Genomic DNA, 16,169 nt, shown 5'->3' with positions numbered 1-16,169 from the left:
GTAATTGTAAAACTACAAAAATTAGTGAGGCAGGGGGGTCTGAGGGCAGGTGTAGTACGTGTAATTTTTTTCAGATGAACTAGTCTCTCTCTATTTAATCTTTAGTTATTCTTTAATGTAAATGCTTAACAATAAAATTAATTTGTGCGTAGCATGTCTTGGAGCTCTTCCCCCATTCCCTCAGAACACTGGATAATTTTTTTTTTAAATTACTGTATTTGTTAAAGGTTTTCAGGCATTTACAAAGGCTTCAGTCTCGAGGGCACAAAAGTTTAAGTTGTTTCTGTAGAAGTATTTCAGCAAACTGCACGTTGAAGTACCTGACTATCTGTAATTATTTTACATTTGATAATGCACTGAGATTAAACAATAGGATGGACTGCTATTAAAAGATTTAGAGATTTACTAATTGCAGCTGCTGGTTTTCAGAATTTTAGTCACATGAGTTTGTTAACCTCCCGTACATGCAAGTCCAAGCAGAGGCTGCAGCCTTGGTTATTGGTGGAAATGTAGGCTTTGAAACGTGTGGCAACATCTCAACTCCACTAGTCCTGTTGTTCAAGTTAGTCATGAGATCCAGGGGATTTTTAATTTACCTATATTAGAGTGCAAGAGAAACGGGACTGACTATGATGAAGGCTACATTTTAGTCACGGATATTTTTAGAAAAAGTCACAGGCAGTAAAAGTCACAGGCAGTAAACAAAAATTCACGGCCCATGACCTGTCCATGACTTTTACTATATACCCCTGACTAAAACTTGGAGGGGGAGGGGGCTGCCCAGGGGCGCTGCAGGTGCTGGGGATGGATGGCGGTGCACAGCCTGGGACCCCCACTGGTGCTGTGGGGGGCATGGGTGGTGGTGCACAGCCCAGGACCCCTTCTGGGGGTGGAGGGCTGGGGGGCCAGCAGGCTTCCTACCTGGCTGTGCGTCTCCCGCCTTTCCCCCCAGCAGCAGCAGGGTTGTGGGAAGGGGCAGGGGGTTGGGGCATGGGATGGGGTGAGGCAGGCTCTGGGCGATGCTTACCTGGGGGACTCCCCGGGAGTGGCGACATCCCCCTTGCTCAGCGCTAGGCAGAGACGTAGCCAAGCAGGTCTGTGCACTGCCTCCACCCGGATCACCAGGAGTCGCGGACAATGGGAGCTGCAGGGGGGTGTCTGCTGAACCATTGCGTGACGTGTGTGATCCAATGAAACACTGCAGCTTGTACAAAATAGTTTGTCACCATTGGCATGTAGAATTTGGCTTCCAAATTCTTTCGCACGATCCGCTGCAGTAATAATTTTTGAGGTTTTTTGTTTACTTTGGACACTCATCTTACAGTAATTGCACGTGTCTTCTGGTAGGCAGTCAATTGAGATCACTACACTACAAAACCTCCCCAATGTCCATATCTACCAATCAGTGAGTTCAGCCGTGAGTGTGATTTGCTGCTATAAAGTGTCAGTCAAAAAATTCTGTCAAGTGCCTCAACTTTCTTTTTATTTTTATTAAAATATGCTTATAGTTGCACCAGGTAGAGGGGGAAGTTTCCTGTACAATGTCCCCTCCCCAGGCAGCTGCAAAGGGAGGGGGACAGGAAGCGAGTGGGGAGGAGGGGTGCAGAGCTAGGTGCAGCCAGAGGAGATACCCAAGAGCAGCCCTGCTTGAAGAGAGTAAGTCCTGTCCCTCCCCAGCCCAGCTGGAGCTAGGAGCGTCCTGCAGCAGGAGGAGACACCCGGAGGTGGGTCTGGTCTTCCCACCCGCACCACCACCACCAGAGAGGTTGTGCAGGGGAGGGACAGGACTTGTCCATCCCCAGCCCAGCTGGAGCTAGGATCCTCCTTTGCTGGAGTGCTCCTAGGAACACGGGGACGTCAGTTTTCACTGAGTAATTGGTAGGGCCCTATCTATGAGGTACATCGTATCGGCTACTTAATCTCCTCTTTCATGCTGGCCCAACATCAGAAGAGGAGAGGAAGGCTAAGAGGTTCCCTCCATTAGATACGGGCCACTTCTTCTCTGCTAATGTTAGTCCCTTCCGCTGCTGTTCTTTTCCTGCCCTCATTCCTGGCATCAGACTTCTGCAGTTCGGTGGAAGGAGAAATTCTCTAGAAGGTTTAACACACGCCCTTAGCCCCAGGGAGGCTGTCTGTCATTTATACTTTGAAACTACTATTGTGCCAATGTCAATAAACTTTGTTTATGTAATGATATTTGTATCTTCCCCTTTACTATCTTAATCAGCGAAGTTAGCAGTGTAAATGAAGGACATGTGGAGTAAGTTCTTTGTCCTTTCTGGAGTTTATTTTAAAAAAAAATCAAATGTTTAATAAAACCCAAATATTTTCAAAACAAACTAAATTGCTAAAATGTTTTTACTATAAAAAGATTGATTAGGGGGTTCAGTATGGCAATACCACTGCATCTGTTTAGTCAAAAGTTGGCATGCTGTTTGCTGTGCTGCCCTCACTGTGTACAGCGGCACAAGTGAACACAGTTTAATAGAAAAGCTCCTATTTAATTGACATGTTTGCTGAGATTTGAGGTCAGCTGTTGCAGGGTTCAGTTACTAATATATCCTGCAGTGATTGGTTATTTAAATCGTGCTACTTGTGCCTATTGTTTATTGTTCCATCCACTCTCCAGCTTTGTATTTGACTTCAGATGGGTCCTGTTTTGAGTTGCTCTGTGTTCAGCCCAATTCTAATTATATAGTAGTAACAACACCTATTTTATATGGCACTTTTCATCAGTAGATCTCAAAGTGCTTCACAGTCTTTAATGAATGTATCCTTGTAACCCCACTGGGAGGTAGGGAAGTGCTGTTATTCCCATTTTATAGTGAAGCACAGAGGTTAAGCGACTTGCCCAAGGTCACACGGACGTTTGTGGTGGAGCAGAGAAATGAACCCAGGTCTTCCAAGTCCTAGGCTAGTGTCTTGACCGCTTGACCTGAAACGATCAGTATACCCCTACAGGGAACAAAATCTAGGTTTCATGTAGGTCTAAAAATAAAATGCACATAACTTTTTTCACTTTAAATATTGCATTCAAAGCATGATTCTTTAGCTTTGGTATGCTAACTTACAGGAACAGACTAAGGCCCTGATCCTTATGTTCAGGCAATCTCACTGGTCGGACTGGGACCTGACAGATTTTTGCAGTGACTGTATACTTGACTGTCTAAGGATTGGTCTACAGTTAAAAGTTACATTGGTATAGCTGCAGTGGTCAGAGGCGTGAAAAGAACATGGACATAGCTATGTTAGTAAAATCCCGGCATAGATTCAGCTAAGTCGACATGAGAGGGCTTCTGTCCACATAGCTACCATTGTTCGGGGAAACAGTATTCCCATTCTGACAAAAACCCCTCCAGACTAGATCTACGCTAGAGGGCTATGTCAATATATCTTTGCTAGCATAGGCTCCATAGGGTAGACATAACCTTAGCGTATAGCCTTCAGTTCAGTACAACCCTCAAAGAGCTGTAATTGACCACTGGTTAATCGATATTTTTTTTCTATAGTGTGTTTTTATTTAAATTGGTATCAGTTTAGGTGGTGCCTGTTGTCCTGTGAGTTGACTGTTGCAAACTCCCTCACCTTGGTCTCTCATTGGTAAGAGATTATTTGAAAGTGAAATGGTTATTTCCAGTCCAGTGTTGTATTTTATCAGTCATTATTTCAGAAGCACTGGTAAACCAACCAACGGGTTTTTGATCTCTGTAATCAACTTTGTTTTGATTGCTTAGAACTGTACTGATGAAAATGGATACATTTCTGGACAGTCATCAACACAGATTAAATCTAACAAGAACTTGTTATTTTGGAGCATGCCAAAACATATATAGAGCAGTACAAAGCAGTTATTCACCAAATTAACTTTTCCTCTTTATCAGAGGAAGTGAGGGGAAGAGAATCTGTCCAAATTATTGCCAGTCTTAAAGGCCTCATTCTTCCACCTCTTGTATCAAACCATTCAAATATCAGCATTTCTATTTGAATAGAAAACTGAGAACATAACACTTGCAAGGAATTTTTTAAAGAAGATTTTTCTTTATATTTAAGAATTACAGATGATGTTGGAACTGTGACTAAGCTCTGTCCTTGCCTCCGTGGGTCCCGTGTTTCCTGGCGGATTTCGCTAGCCTCAGAGGCTCACTATGACCCTCCACGTAACCCTTCTCTCTCTAGAGACAAGGGTCACAGTCTACTGAGCCATTTTCATCATAAGCCAGTGAGAGAGGTGAGGAGAAGTTATCCTTCCTTGCACAGTCTGTTGTCTCCCAGTCTCAGTGATACATCAGGGGGCAAAGGTTGGGGGGGAGCTCGGGCTCACCCTCTACTCCGGGCTCCAGCCCAGGGACCCTATTAGTATCAGCTATGGTAGCTGACCTTTTAGAAACATGGCATGTACAATTCCCTGGGCTGCTTCCCCCCACCGCAGCCCTCACTTCCTCATATGGTGTGTACTACTCAGTCTCTCCAACAGTGCAACTTCCTCCCACAGCTCCTGACATGCGCACCCACCTGGGAGGCTTTTAACTAGTTTCAGCCAGCCCCTGATTGCTCTGTTGATTGGGACACCTGAAGCCATTCTCCCTGCCTTCTGAAAAGTTCTTAATTGGCCCCAGGTGTCTTAATTGACCTGGAGCAGCTGCCATTTCACTTATCCTGGTACCGGGGATTTGTTTAGCCTGGAGCTAATATATCTATCTCCCACTACTTTTCTATAGCCATCTGGCCTTGCCCCTTCACATATTTCCCCCCCCCCCTCGCTCAACACCATAGAATTGGGCAACTTGGGATGCCAGGCAGTATGCTCGTGACAGACCATCAGCGTTGCCATGGTGGCAGCCAGCCCTGTGCCATATGCGGAACTGGAATGGTTGGAGGGATAAGAACCACCTGGTGACCCTTGCATTCTTTTCCTTATTCCGCTGCATCCACTGGAGGGGTGCATGGTCCGTCACAAGACTAAATTAACGGCCTAAGAAGTAATAACGCAGTGTCTCCATAGCCCATTTGACAGCCAGGCATTCTCTCTCGACTACTGCGTATTTCTGTTCTCTTGGGAGAAGCTTTCTGCTTTGGTAGAGGATCGGATGTTCCTCTTCTCCCACCATTTGTGACAGAACTGCCCCCACCCCCACCTCGGAAGTGTCTGTTTGTAAAATAAATTCCCTGTTAAAGTCCGGGGCTATGAGTACGGGGTCATTACAGAGGGCCGTCCAAAGGTCTGTAAATGCCCCCACTTTACCATGTCTGGACCTCGGGCCTTCACCAGGTCCATTAGGGGACTTGCCCTAGTGGCGAAGTGGGGAATAAAATGTTGGTAGTAACCTACCATGCCTAGGAACGCACGGACCTGCTTCTTTCGGGTCGGCCGGGGCCAGTTTTGAATTGCCTCTAGCTTATTCGTTTGGGGCTTCACTATGCCCCTTCTCACAATATATCCTAGGTACATAGCCTCTGCTAGCCCTATGGCGCATTTAGCGGGATTAGCAGTGAGGCCAGCCCGCCTTAAGGTGTGCAGTACTGCCTCAACTTTCTCCAGGTGGGTTCCCCAGTCTGGCGTATGGATGATGACATCATCTAGGTATGCAGCTGCATAACTAGTATGGGGGTGCAGCAGCTTATCCATGAGGTGCTGGAATGTGGCTGGGGCCCCATGTAGCCCAAAAGGGAGGATGGTGTACTGGAATAGCCCATCCGGGGTGGAGAATGCTGTCTTTTCTTTAGCTTCTTTGGTTCAGAGGAATCTGCCAGTACCCTTTTGTCAGATCCAGTGTAATCAAGAATCGGGCACTATCCAGTCGGTCAACCAGTTTGTCGATGTGTGGTGTGGGGTGTGCATCAAACTGGGATATTTCATTCAGTCGGCGAAAGTCATTACAGAATCTCATGGTACCGTCAGGTTTAGGCACTAAAACAATTGGACTAGACCACTGACTGTAAGATTCTTCAATAACCCCTAATTCTAACATTTTCTTTACTTCGGCCTTGATTTCTTCTCTTTTTTGGCTGCTGGGATTCGGTAGGGTCTCAATGTTACCTTGGCTCCGGGGATCGTGCGGATATGGTGATAGGTCTCAGTCGTCCACCCTGGTTTTGTAGAGAACACATCTCTGTTGCGATTAATCATGTCGGCTGCCTTGATCTTTTGGATCGGCGTCAAGTCGGATGATCTCCTTACTTGCTCGTGTAAGTTATCCTCCTGGGGAAGGGTCTCCTGCATGATTAAGCATGCCTCTTGATCGTGCCAAGATTTTAGAAGATTGATGTGGTAAATTTGCTCCAATTTCCGGCGGCCTGGCTGTCGCACCTTATAGTTCACCTCTCCCATGGCTTCAATTACTTCTTAGGGTCCCTGCCACTGGGCCAACAATTTACTTTCTGCTGTGGGCACCAGTACTATCACCCGATCTCCTGGTTGGAACCGTCGAAGCTTCGCTTGGTGGTTATAATGGGTTCGTTGGGTCTCCTGTGCTCTCTCCAAGTGTTCCCGTACAATGGGTGTAACTTGGGCTATCCGATCTCTCATCTGCAATACATGCTCAACTATGTTCCTTCTGGGATTTGGCTCCTCTTCCCAGGCTTCTCTGGCTATATCCAGTATGCCCCGAGGGTGGCGCCCATATAGTAGTTCGAATGGAGAGAAACCCGTGGAGGCTTGTGGAACCTCCCGGATGGCGAACATGAGGTAAGGCAATAGGGTATCCCAATCTTTCCCATCCTGGCTCACCACTTTCCTGATCATGGCCTTGAGGGTCCTATTGAACCTTTCCACAAGGCCATCTGTTTGCGGGTGGTAAACAGAGGTCCGTAGGGCTTGTACATGGAGCAATGAACAGAGATCTTTCATCAGCTTGGACATGAAAGGTGTCCCTTGATCAGTCAGTATCTCCTTGGGTAGCCCAACCCGGGCAAAGATCTGTACTAGCTCCTTAGCTATTGTCTTGGAAGCTGTGTTGCCTAGGGGAACAGCTTCTGGGTACCGGGTTGCATAGTCCAGTACAACAAGCACATGTTGGTGGCCCCGAACTGTCTTCTCTAGGGGCCCTAGCAGATCCATGGCTATCCGTTCGAAAGGAACATCTATTATTGGAAGAGGTATCAAAGGAGCCCACAAGTGTGGGCGAGTGCTATGTAACTAACACTCCGGACAAGAGGTGCAGTATCGCCGGACATCTTCATGTACTCCTGGCCAGAAGAACCTCTGCAGGATCCGTGCCTGGGTTTTCTCTACCCCAGGTGTCCTCCAAACAGGTGACTGTGGGCGAGACTCAGTATGGCTTCTTGATGTTTTCGTGGCACCAGAAGTTGTTGTATCTCTTGCTCCTGCATTTGCACCACGCGGTACAGGAGATCTTTCTTCACTATCAAGTAAGGTCCGGGACCCCGGACCTTCCCATCCACGGGTATCCCATCGATCTCTAACACCTCTTTCCTGGCATTATCATATCTGAGGTCCTCCGCCTGGTCCCACCCAAAAGTCTCTCTCCGAGGACTAACCTGCCCAAGCTCCCAGGGTCCGGCTTCTGCTTCTTCCAACAGCTCGCCGCCGTCATGGCTGGGGGCAGCCTCTGGCTCACCTTCTGTGGTGGAAGTTTCTCTGTTGGCTGCTCGCGTCCATCTGCCTACTAGGGAGGTCTTCTGGCCCTGGGTCAGGATCCGGGTTCCCAAGGCCTTCACGGCCTTCCTCTCTTTTTTTGTCTTCCTGGTCTTTTGGGGGGCTGAGAACAGATCCTGAGAAATCTCAGCGAACATCAGGGGTCGACATTCCCCCGGTGAGGAGTCGCTGTCCTCAGGGTCCCCACCTCCCTCCAGCCTCTCTGGGGGGAGTAAATTATCAAACCCTGGATAGTCCCTCCCAATGACTACAGGATATGGGAGTTTAGGAACTACGCCCACGGTCACCTCAATGGGGTTTCCCTGAACCTCTGTCTCCACTGGGATGGTGGGGTAATGGCTTATGGCCCTGTGCACGCATGTCATTGCTACGCGTTGGGCTTGTAGCAGCTGAATACTTTTTACCAGCTTACCGGATATGAGGGGGATAGCACTCCCAGAGTCCACAAGCGCTGTAGTCTCTGCTCGATTTATCCTCACTGGCCTGGTGTAATTATGAGGGGCTAATGCGACCCCCGCGAGGTGGATAAGGGAGCATGGGACCTCCCAATCCCCCAAGTTACATTGCATAGGCTCCTCGGTGCTGGGACACTGTGCTGCTATGTGTCCCCAGTCCCCACATGCATAACATCTATAATTGCTTTTAATCACTCCCCTATCCTGGGGACTAGGGGGTTTAGTCCTGGGGTTCCCCCCCCCCTCAGGCCACTCCCTTCCTTCTGGGGTCCCCGCTGGTTTTCGTCCATCCCCCCCCTTCTTCCACCTAGGACTCCCCGGGGGTTTGGCTGCCCAACCTTCCAGGGTTGGGGTCAGGTGCTTGCTTCGAAAGAGGCCTTCCTTGGGTAGTCGGGTCAGTTCCCTGGCTGTCATCCATCTTTCTACCAGTGTGATCATCTCGTTGTACGTGGACGGATTGTTCTGGCCTACCCATTTGCGGAGATCTGGCAGCAGTCCCCGCATGTAATGGTCTATGACCAGGGTCTCCAAAATTTCCTCCGGTCTGCACACCTCGGGCTGTAACCACTTCTGCACGAGGTGTATGAGGTCGAATAGCTGGGACCTCGGGGGATTGTTCTCCTGGTATTTCCACTCATGGAACCTCTGGGCCCTTACCGCTTCCGTTACCCCTGATCGTGCTAGGATCTCTGCCTTCAGACAGGTATAGTCAGTGGCATCCGTGGCAGGCAAGTCAAAGTAGGCCTTCTGGGCCTCTCCACACAAAAAAGGGGCGAGAATGCTGGCCCACTGCTCCTCGGGCCACGCCTCATGCTGAGCAGTCCTTTCGAATGATAGGAGATAGGCCTCTACGTCATCTCCTGACGTCATCTTTGGCAGACAACCAGTGGCCCTCAGGGTTTGCATCCCGTCGGACCCCCGGGCCTGGGTGGTGAGGATCTTCAGCTGGTCCACCACCTCTCTCAAGAGGGCATGATCTTGGTCGCCTGGCTCATCAATAATTAATTGGTTTCCTGCTGTAGCCTCATAGACTCCTGTTATGCCATTGCCTGAACCCAGGTGGCCTCCTGCTGGGCTGCTGTGGCTTGTACCAGAGCTCTTACCACCTCCTCCATTGTGGTACGAAGCAAACAAACAAACCAAACCAAACCAAAAAAAATCCCAAACCCCAGTGCACTTTTTTTTTTAAAAAAAACCTCTTTCTTCTGCCACACTATGAACGAAATCCCACTGCTGATACCAGTTGTGACAAAGCTCTGTCCTTGCCTCCGTGGGTCCCGTGTTTCCTGGCGGATTTCGCTAGCCTCAGAGGCTCAGACCCTCCACATAACCCTTCTCTCTCTAGGGACAAGGGGCACAGTCTACTGAGCCATTTTCATCATAAGCCAGCGAGGGAGGTGAGGAGAAGTTATCCTTCCTTGCACAGTCTCTGTTGTCTTCCAGTCTCAGTGATACATCAGGGGGCAAAGGTTGAGGGGGAGCCCGGGCTCACCCTCTACTCCGGGCTCCAGCCCAGGGACCCTATTAGTATCAGCTATGGTAGCTGACCTTTTAGAAACATGACATGTACAATTCCCTGGGTTACTTCCCCCCCCACCGCAGCCCTCACTTCCTCAAGCTCCACTTCACCTTACCTCAGGGCCTCCTTCCTTGTGCCTGATATGGTGTGTACTACTCAGTTCCTCCGACAGCTCCTGACATGCACACCCACCTGACTAACTGGGAGGCTTTTAACTAGTTTCAGCCAGCCCCTGATTGGCTTCAGGTGTCCCAATCAACCTAGCATTCTCCTTGCCTTCTGGAAAGTTCTTAATTGGCCCCAGGTGTCTTAATTGACCTGGAGCAGCTGCCATTTCACATATCCTGGTACCAGGGATTTGTTTAGCCTGGAGCTAATATATCTATCTCCTGCTACTTTTCTATAGCCATCTGGCCTTGGCCCGTCACACTATGTTCTAAAGCATTCCGTGCAGTCCTTGGGATTGAAGGATGGAAGTTGTAATGCACAGTCTCGGAATCGATAATATGAATCAGTCAAGGATACTGAAGACCTGTTCATCTTTGTTACCCTCTGGTCTCTTCAAAGCTTCCTTGGCCAGAAGGTAACAAAGATTAACAAGGATGATCCAGTAGAATTTCCCCCCACATCTTGAGATCATATACAACACAAGTTCCTGGCTCCAGACTTTTCACCGCAGCACCTTGCTAACTTTTCTGAAAGGGAGAAGTTGAACAAGTGGGCTGAGTGTGAGAGAACTTTAGGACTGTATCTAATGAACAGCCTGAACAAAGATGCATGTTAGCTCACTGTCAATGGCTGTGGTTCATGTGAATTTCTGCTAGGACTGAATTCTAAGGCAAGTGCTGCCCTACCCTCTCTGTGCTCTGCTCCAAGTACAATGAAAGTCTGAATGGCTCTCTTCTTTCCCCAGTCACCTGAAGTCACTGTAATTACTTATATCCCTAACACTTAAAAATAATAATAGAGATGGGTCCGAGTAAAAACCATGGCTCAACATGCAAACGGGTACAACTTTGCAGCTCTGGGCCATCTTTAGTTATTCACTATGACTTCTGAAGTCCATTTACAGTTGAATAGACCTTGACTGTTTTGTGAAAAGTAATTTAAGATTCTCAAGGAAATTGTTGATAGCCCAATAAATCTTGCACAGTACGTCCATTCACTGCAAATCCATTTTATCTTTAGTGACATGGTATAGGTGTTACTCCTGTCCTTTCTTTCATTTGTTTAAGTTTTCACTGGGCATGAAAATTAGTGTCAGTTTAAAGGGAACGGGGGGGGGGGGAGAAAAGAGTAATCTCAAGCAATGTCATATGTCTAGGATTACTTTGAGTGATCCCGTCAAGTGTTTACAACATCCCTGATAAACTCCATTAATGAAAAATCTCTGTAAAGAACAAATAATCTCAAGAGGAAGTTCCTAAATAAGTGCATTTCAATTATACAAGAGAATGGAGAAGCTAATAAATCCAGGAAATCCAAATGAAAAGCGATTTTATATAAAATCATAGATTTATTGTATCAACTGCAATATACCTAAGTGACCTTTTCTTCCTCAGAAGCAGCTAAATGCAAGCAGAAAAGGAGTACTTGTGGCATCTTAGAGACTAACCAATTTATTTGAGCATGAGCTTTTGTGAGCTACAGCTCACTTCATCGGATGCATACTGTGGAAATACAGTATGCATACAGTATGCATCCGATGAAGTGAGCTGTAGCTCACGAAAGCTCATGCTCAAATAAATTGGTTAGTCTCTAAGGTGCCACAAGTACTCCTTTTCTTTTTGCTAATACAGACTAACACGGCTGTTACTCTGAAACCTGTCATAAATGCAAGCAGGTACTGAATTTTAACAAATGCAGATAGCTTGGAAAGACATGAAAATACATCTTAACAAACAACTGAAACTCTTAGTTTGCTTATTTTTGTGCAGTTTTATAAAATACAGAAAAACCCATGATGATGTAAGATCCACTAAGAGACCTCAAGTTACACAAAAATAAAACTCCTAAGCATAAAGGAGATCATTGCACACTGATGCTGGTTTTCTGTATTCTACAGTTTGCATGCACGTTGCTATTATGCAAAACGTCTTTCATCCTTGAACATTCCCAGTCTTCAAGTATTTGGGTGAAATGTTACAGTTAATGATCAGCATGGATGTTTTTATCTTTAGCTGGATAATAAATATCTTTATTGTATGCCTGAATTGTGGCTAGAACCAAATTTTGGCTAAAAATTATTTCTTTTCACATTATTCTGTTTCTAAATGTTACGGGATGGAATGTGCCAACTATCCAACCATTCAATTGTTCGTATGGCCAGTATTTCTTTCCCCACATATTTAAAGGTTTGTGTGCCATTTGCCTAGTTAATTCAAAATCCCCTTTGCTAACTTCAAAAATTTAAGCCACTTGTGCTGCAAACACACACACTTGTCTCTTTCCTCATGCTACATGTTACACATGTGCGTTTCTATTTGCAGGATTGTTATCGCAGAGTAGAAATTAATAAAATGGCAGTAGCATACTAAAATCAAAATCTTGCAAAACTTAAATAAAAGGTAAACGTGCAGCAAATATCAAAAATCAAATTCTGCAAACCCTTGGTCATGAAAACAATTCCTCTTGTGCAAAATTCTACTGAGAGCCCAACCATAGATTTCTTACCGGAGTAAGGATTGCTTTTAAGCAAGTATGTACAGATGTTGGGCCTTACTCACTCTAAATTTCACAAACTACTGTGCCAAATAGCTCCTTGTGGACACTATTTCCACTGGTTTTCCTTTTGCCTATAATATACTTAAATACTACTTTTTCCTCTTGATTTTCTTAGCTTGTTACATTTTTCTTCTTCTTTTTTTTTCTTTTAACTTTGGCCTCACAAGTTTTGATTGGGTACTGTTAATTGCTCAGTGGCTTCCCTGTTCTTCACATAGGATTGCTACCTCTGAGGTGCAAAAAACCCCAGGACATCCAGAATGATCCTGAGCCTACAAAACTGAACAGTTGGCAGTGTATACAGGGTGCCCTTCAGTTTTTCTAGGATAGCTACCTCAAAAGAGGGACAATCTTGGAAAACCTGGACAAGTGACAACTCTTATCTTCACATGTGGAAACCCTTCTTTCTGTTCTATATATAGCTGGACACAGTCTTACCACTGTATTAGAAGCAGAGAAGGTCAGGGTTGGAAGGGACCTCAGGAGGTCATCTAGTCCAGCCCCCTGCTTGAAGCAGGACCAATCCCCAATTTTTGCCCCAGATCCCTAAATGGCCCCCTCAAGGATTGAACTCACAACCCTGAGTTTGGCAGGCCAATGCTCAAACCACTGAACTATCCCTCTCGCCCAATTAGGTTAATTGAAGGAAGTATCTGCCTTTGTGTACCATTACAAATGTGTATGCCTGGGAAACAAGTGACCTGAGCATGTTATACCAATAAAATAAAAACCAGCAGGATCTTATTAAAGGGAAAAAGGCAAAATACCACATTTATTGTGAATACAGAAAGAATCATAGTAAGCAGTTAGTTATAGTTATAACATTCCATTCAATCTCATATTTATTCACACATTCATTCATACAAACACACACACAGGTTCTGCAAGGTTGTTATCATAGTTACCAGCCTTAGAGTTGCTCATGCCAAGCCACTGGCCAGGTGGCCTGGACATGAGGAGGGAGCAGGGCCTTGTCAGATGCTCATCTGATGCTCCTGGAAGTTGGTTTGCAGAATCAGACCCCCCAAAGTTCTCACTTTTTAGAGTCTATTCTTATAGGAATTTCTTCCTATGCCAGTCTATGGGAATTGCTTCATCATGCTGTTGCTGAATCAATCAGCAGATAGCACATTCCTGACGGCTCCAAGATGTTATCTTGTTCTTTGGTTCTCCCATTCTTGAGGCTGTTGGGTGGATTCCAGTCTGCCCTCCGGGTGGGGTCCTCTGGTTATTTCCACTTGACGCCTTCTTCAGCCAATGGACACTGGATTCTTAGGCTGGCACCTCCCTGATCATTCAGTTATTATCCACACCAAGCATCCATCCACATACATCCTCTATCTCTATTTTAATGACAATTGTTAATACAACAAAAGGGCGGGGAGTCTCTGGGTGCTGTTTCTGTTGTTAGAGTATTGTTTTGAGTCTCTCTCTCTGTGAACTGCTTTGAGAACAGACTCTGTCTTAGAATGTACTAACACAGTTAGCAAAGCTTGCAAGTTTCACACATAGAGGGAGAGAAACAGTACCAAAAACCAAGAGACCTCTTAATTAGTAATACCCTGGAATTTGAACTATGGGGAATCAAACTCATTTGTGATTTTAATTCAGAACTTCTTTAATATGATCCAACAAGCACAAATCAGATTCTATATCTGTCCAAAAAGCGTGACTAAATGGATGTCTGCAAATCTGAATTCTCTGCCAATGGTATTTTTCTGAAGTCGATACCAGCATTATATTCAGGAAAAAAATAGCATTGGGAGAGAATTCAGATTTGCAGACATCCATTGAGTCACACTTTTTAGCTATGTATAGAATTGGAGGCATGTTCAGATCACTTGTTTCCCACGCATATGCATTTTTAATGGTGTCTAAAGCAAGGCTTACTTCAGTGAACACTGGAATTAAAAGTATGATGGTGCTTGCCATACACTAATCTTGACAGAATTAGTATTCTAATCTGTTTAAAACTCTCTGGTAGCAACACAAGCTGCATCCGATGGTGAAGTTCCTCTAAAAAAACGTTAAACAGGAGTGGCAGTATTTTAAAGAAGCAAGGTGGGTGATTTGAACATGGAGAACAAGTGTTACTTATGCACTGACATAGAATCGGTATGGCAAACATACCAGATGTATCACTGCGCTTTCTGACAGGAGTGTGTCTATTAGAGGTACATTCTTTTTGTGCAATGAAATTGTCTGCCACCAGGGTAAATTGTTTGCCACCTTCCGTTCCAGGTGGAAGGAGCACTTTTCTACTTGGCCTTCACTAATAAAAACACATAGCACCTCAGCACACTGTGCATACATTTAAAAAAAAATAAAAAAATGTATTCCACACAGATTTTCTCTGTGGATAAAGGAAGATGGGTAGGAGGAAAGAACCACATACAATAGATGCTAGTTATTTTGTTTACTGCACTATTGGAAGGCATTCTGTGTTTAAACCTGTAGGCATATGGGTAGAATTGTAGTAACACACACTAGTATGTAAACTGTAGGGAACAATTTTGCATTTTCTTCATTGGCAGAGGATTTGTAGTTCTGTTCAATCTCTAACTATTGAGGACTCAATTGCCTATGCATGGGAGTAAGGAGGTGTAAGGAAATCCTTTTCTCCCCTTTGTGGGCTACCCGTATCATTAGCACCTACATGGGGAAAGAGGGAGAGCAGCCAACATTGGGCTGCTAATTCTTCTCCAATGCAGGTGCAAGAGAAGTACCCTTCAGTGTGCTGATGGGCATATTGGAGCCAGCACAAAATGGGAAGTAAGCTGCAGCAGCAAAAAGGTGTGGAATTGCAGTGTGGTTTCTGCCCTGTTCCTGGGGCAGTGCAACTGTATGCTGCCCCTTACTTGACTTGGACTGTAGGGTTAGAATGGCGATTTGATTTTGTGTGTGGACAGAAGAAGCAAGTATTTAGGTATATTAGATGTGCCAGTGTAACTAACTATGTCTATATTTTGCTTTTGTAGATTTGTTCGTACTGTGTTACCCTTTTCTCAGGAGTTTCAGAGAGATAAGCAACCTAATGCACAGCCCCAATATCTCCATGGATCGAAGGTTAGATTTTACTACCCTATATTTGTGGTTTGTATATACTTGATGACAGAACTTTTCTGAAAAATGTTACAGTACAGAAATGATTGATTATGAAATTTACCCTTAATTTGCTTAAGTATTTAGTGCATATGCTTCTTGAGGATATTTTAAATCTAATTTGCTCTTGGATTTTGAGTGAAAGGTGCAGTGATATTTGCAAGACAGTGTAAACTTTGTGGTTTGATGTTTGGCTGTATCTAATGTTGTTACAAATTAGTTCTCATGTCAAACTTAGATTGCACAATTCTCCATGGTGGCAGAGGAGAACTGAACAAAAAATGAGCTGTAGAATTTTTGTCAACCACAGAGAGAGGGAACATGAGCCCACACTGAAAGTAGCTGCTGCTTCTTTGCAATTACTGTGGTGGTGGTTATAAAGTGAAATGAAACAAATAGGAAAAGCTGCCCTTTGACTGTAATCAGACTTTAAAATAAACATAAGGACTCTCTCTCAAAATCTCAGACATTAAACTGTTTAAAAAAAATCTCTGCATTTCTATGTTATCTACATTTCAAGGATCTGGAAAGTTGCTTTACCAACACTAATCAACTCAGCTTTCCAGCAACCCTGTTGGATAGATTAGAATTGTCCTCCTTATTTTACAGATCAGCTAACAGAAATGGGTAGAGGATGATGGCTTTATGCCAGGTTACAACAGTGAGTGTGTAGCACTCCTGACTCCTCATCCTGTGCCTTAAGCATGAGACAGCATCTGATACCCAAAATGCTCCATCCTGCAAATGCTTATGT

At 45.2% G+C, this 16,169-nt stretch overlaps 1 protein-coding gene across 5 annotated transcripts in view; it reads left to right on the top strand.

Annotated features, from left to right (window-relative positions):
* The window catches only part of CYFIP1 (cytoplasmic FMR1 interacting protein 1), a 133,031-nt gene that overhangs the window by 74,118 nt on the left and 42,744 nt on the right, over positions 1 to 16,169 (top strand). For all 5 annotated transcript variants that reach the window (XM_048858992.2, XM_048858983.2, XM_048859007.2 and 2 more), the window contains one exon: positions 15,292 to 15,379. In XM_048858992.2, the coding sequence (XP_048714949.1) occupies positions 15,292 to 15,379 (88 nt within the window). The remainder of the gene's footprint in view (positions 1 to 15,291; positions 15,380 to 16,169) is intronic.

The sequence above is a fragment of the Caretta caretta genome, chromosome 1 (assembly GCF_965140235.1).
Source record: "Caretta caretta isolate rCarCar2 chromosome 1, rCarCar1.hap1, whole genome shotgun sequence".
Taxonomy (NCBI): Eukaryota; Metazoa; Chordata; order Testudines; family Cheloniidae; genus Caretta; species Caretta caretta.
Note: the sequence above shows the minus strand (reverse complement) of the source record. Positions and strands in the feature narration are given on the sequence as shown.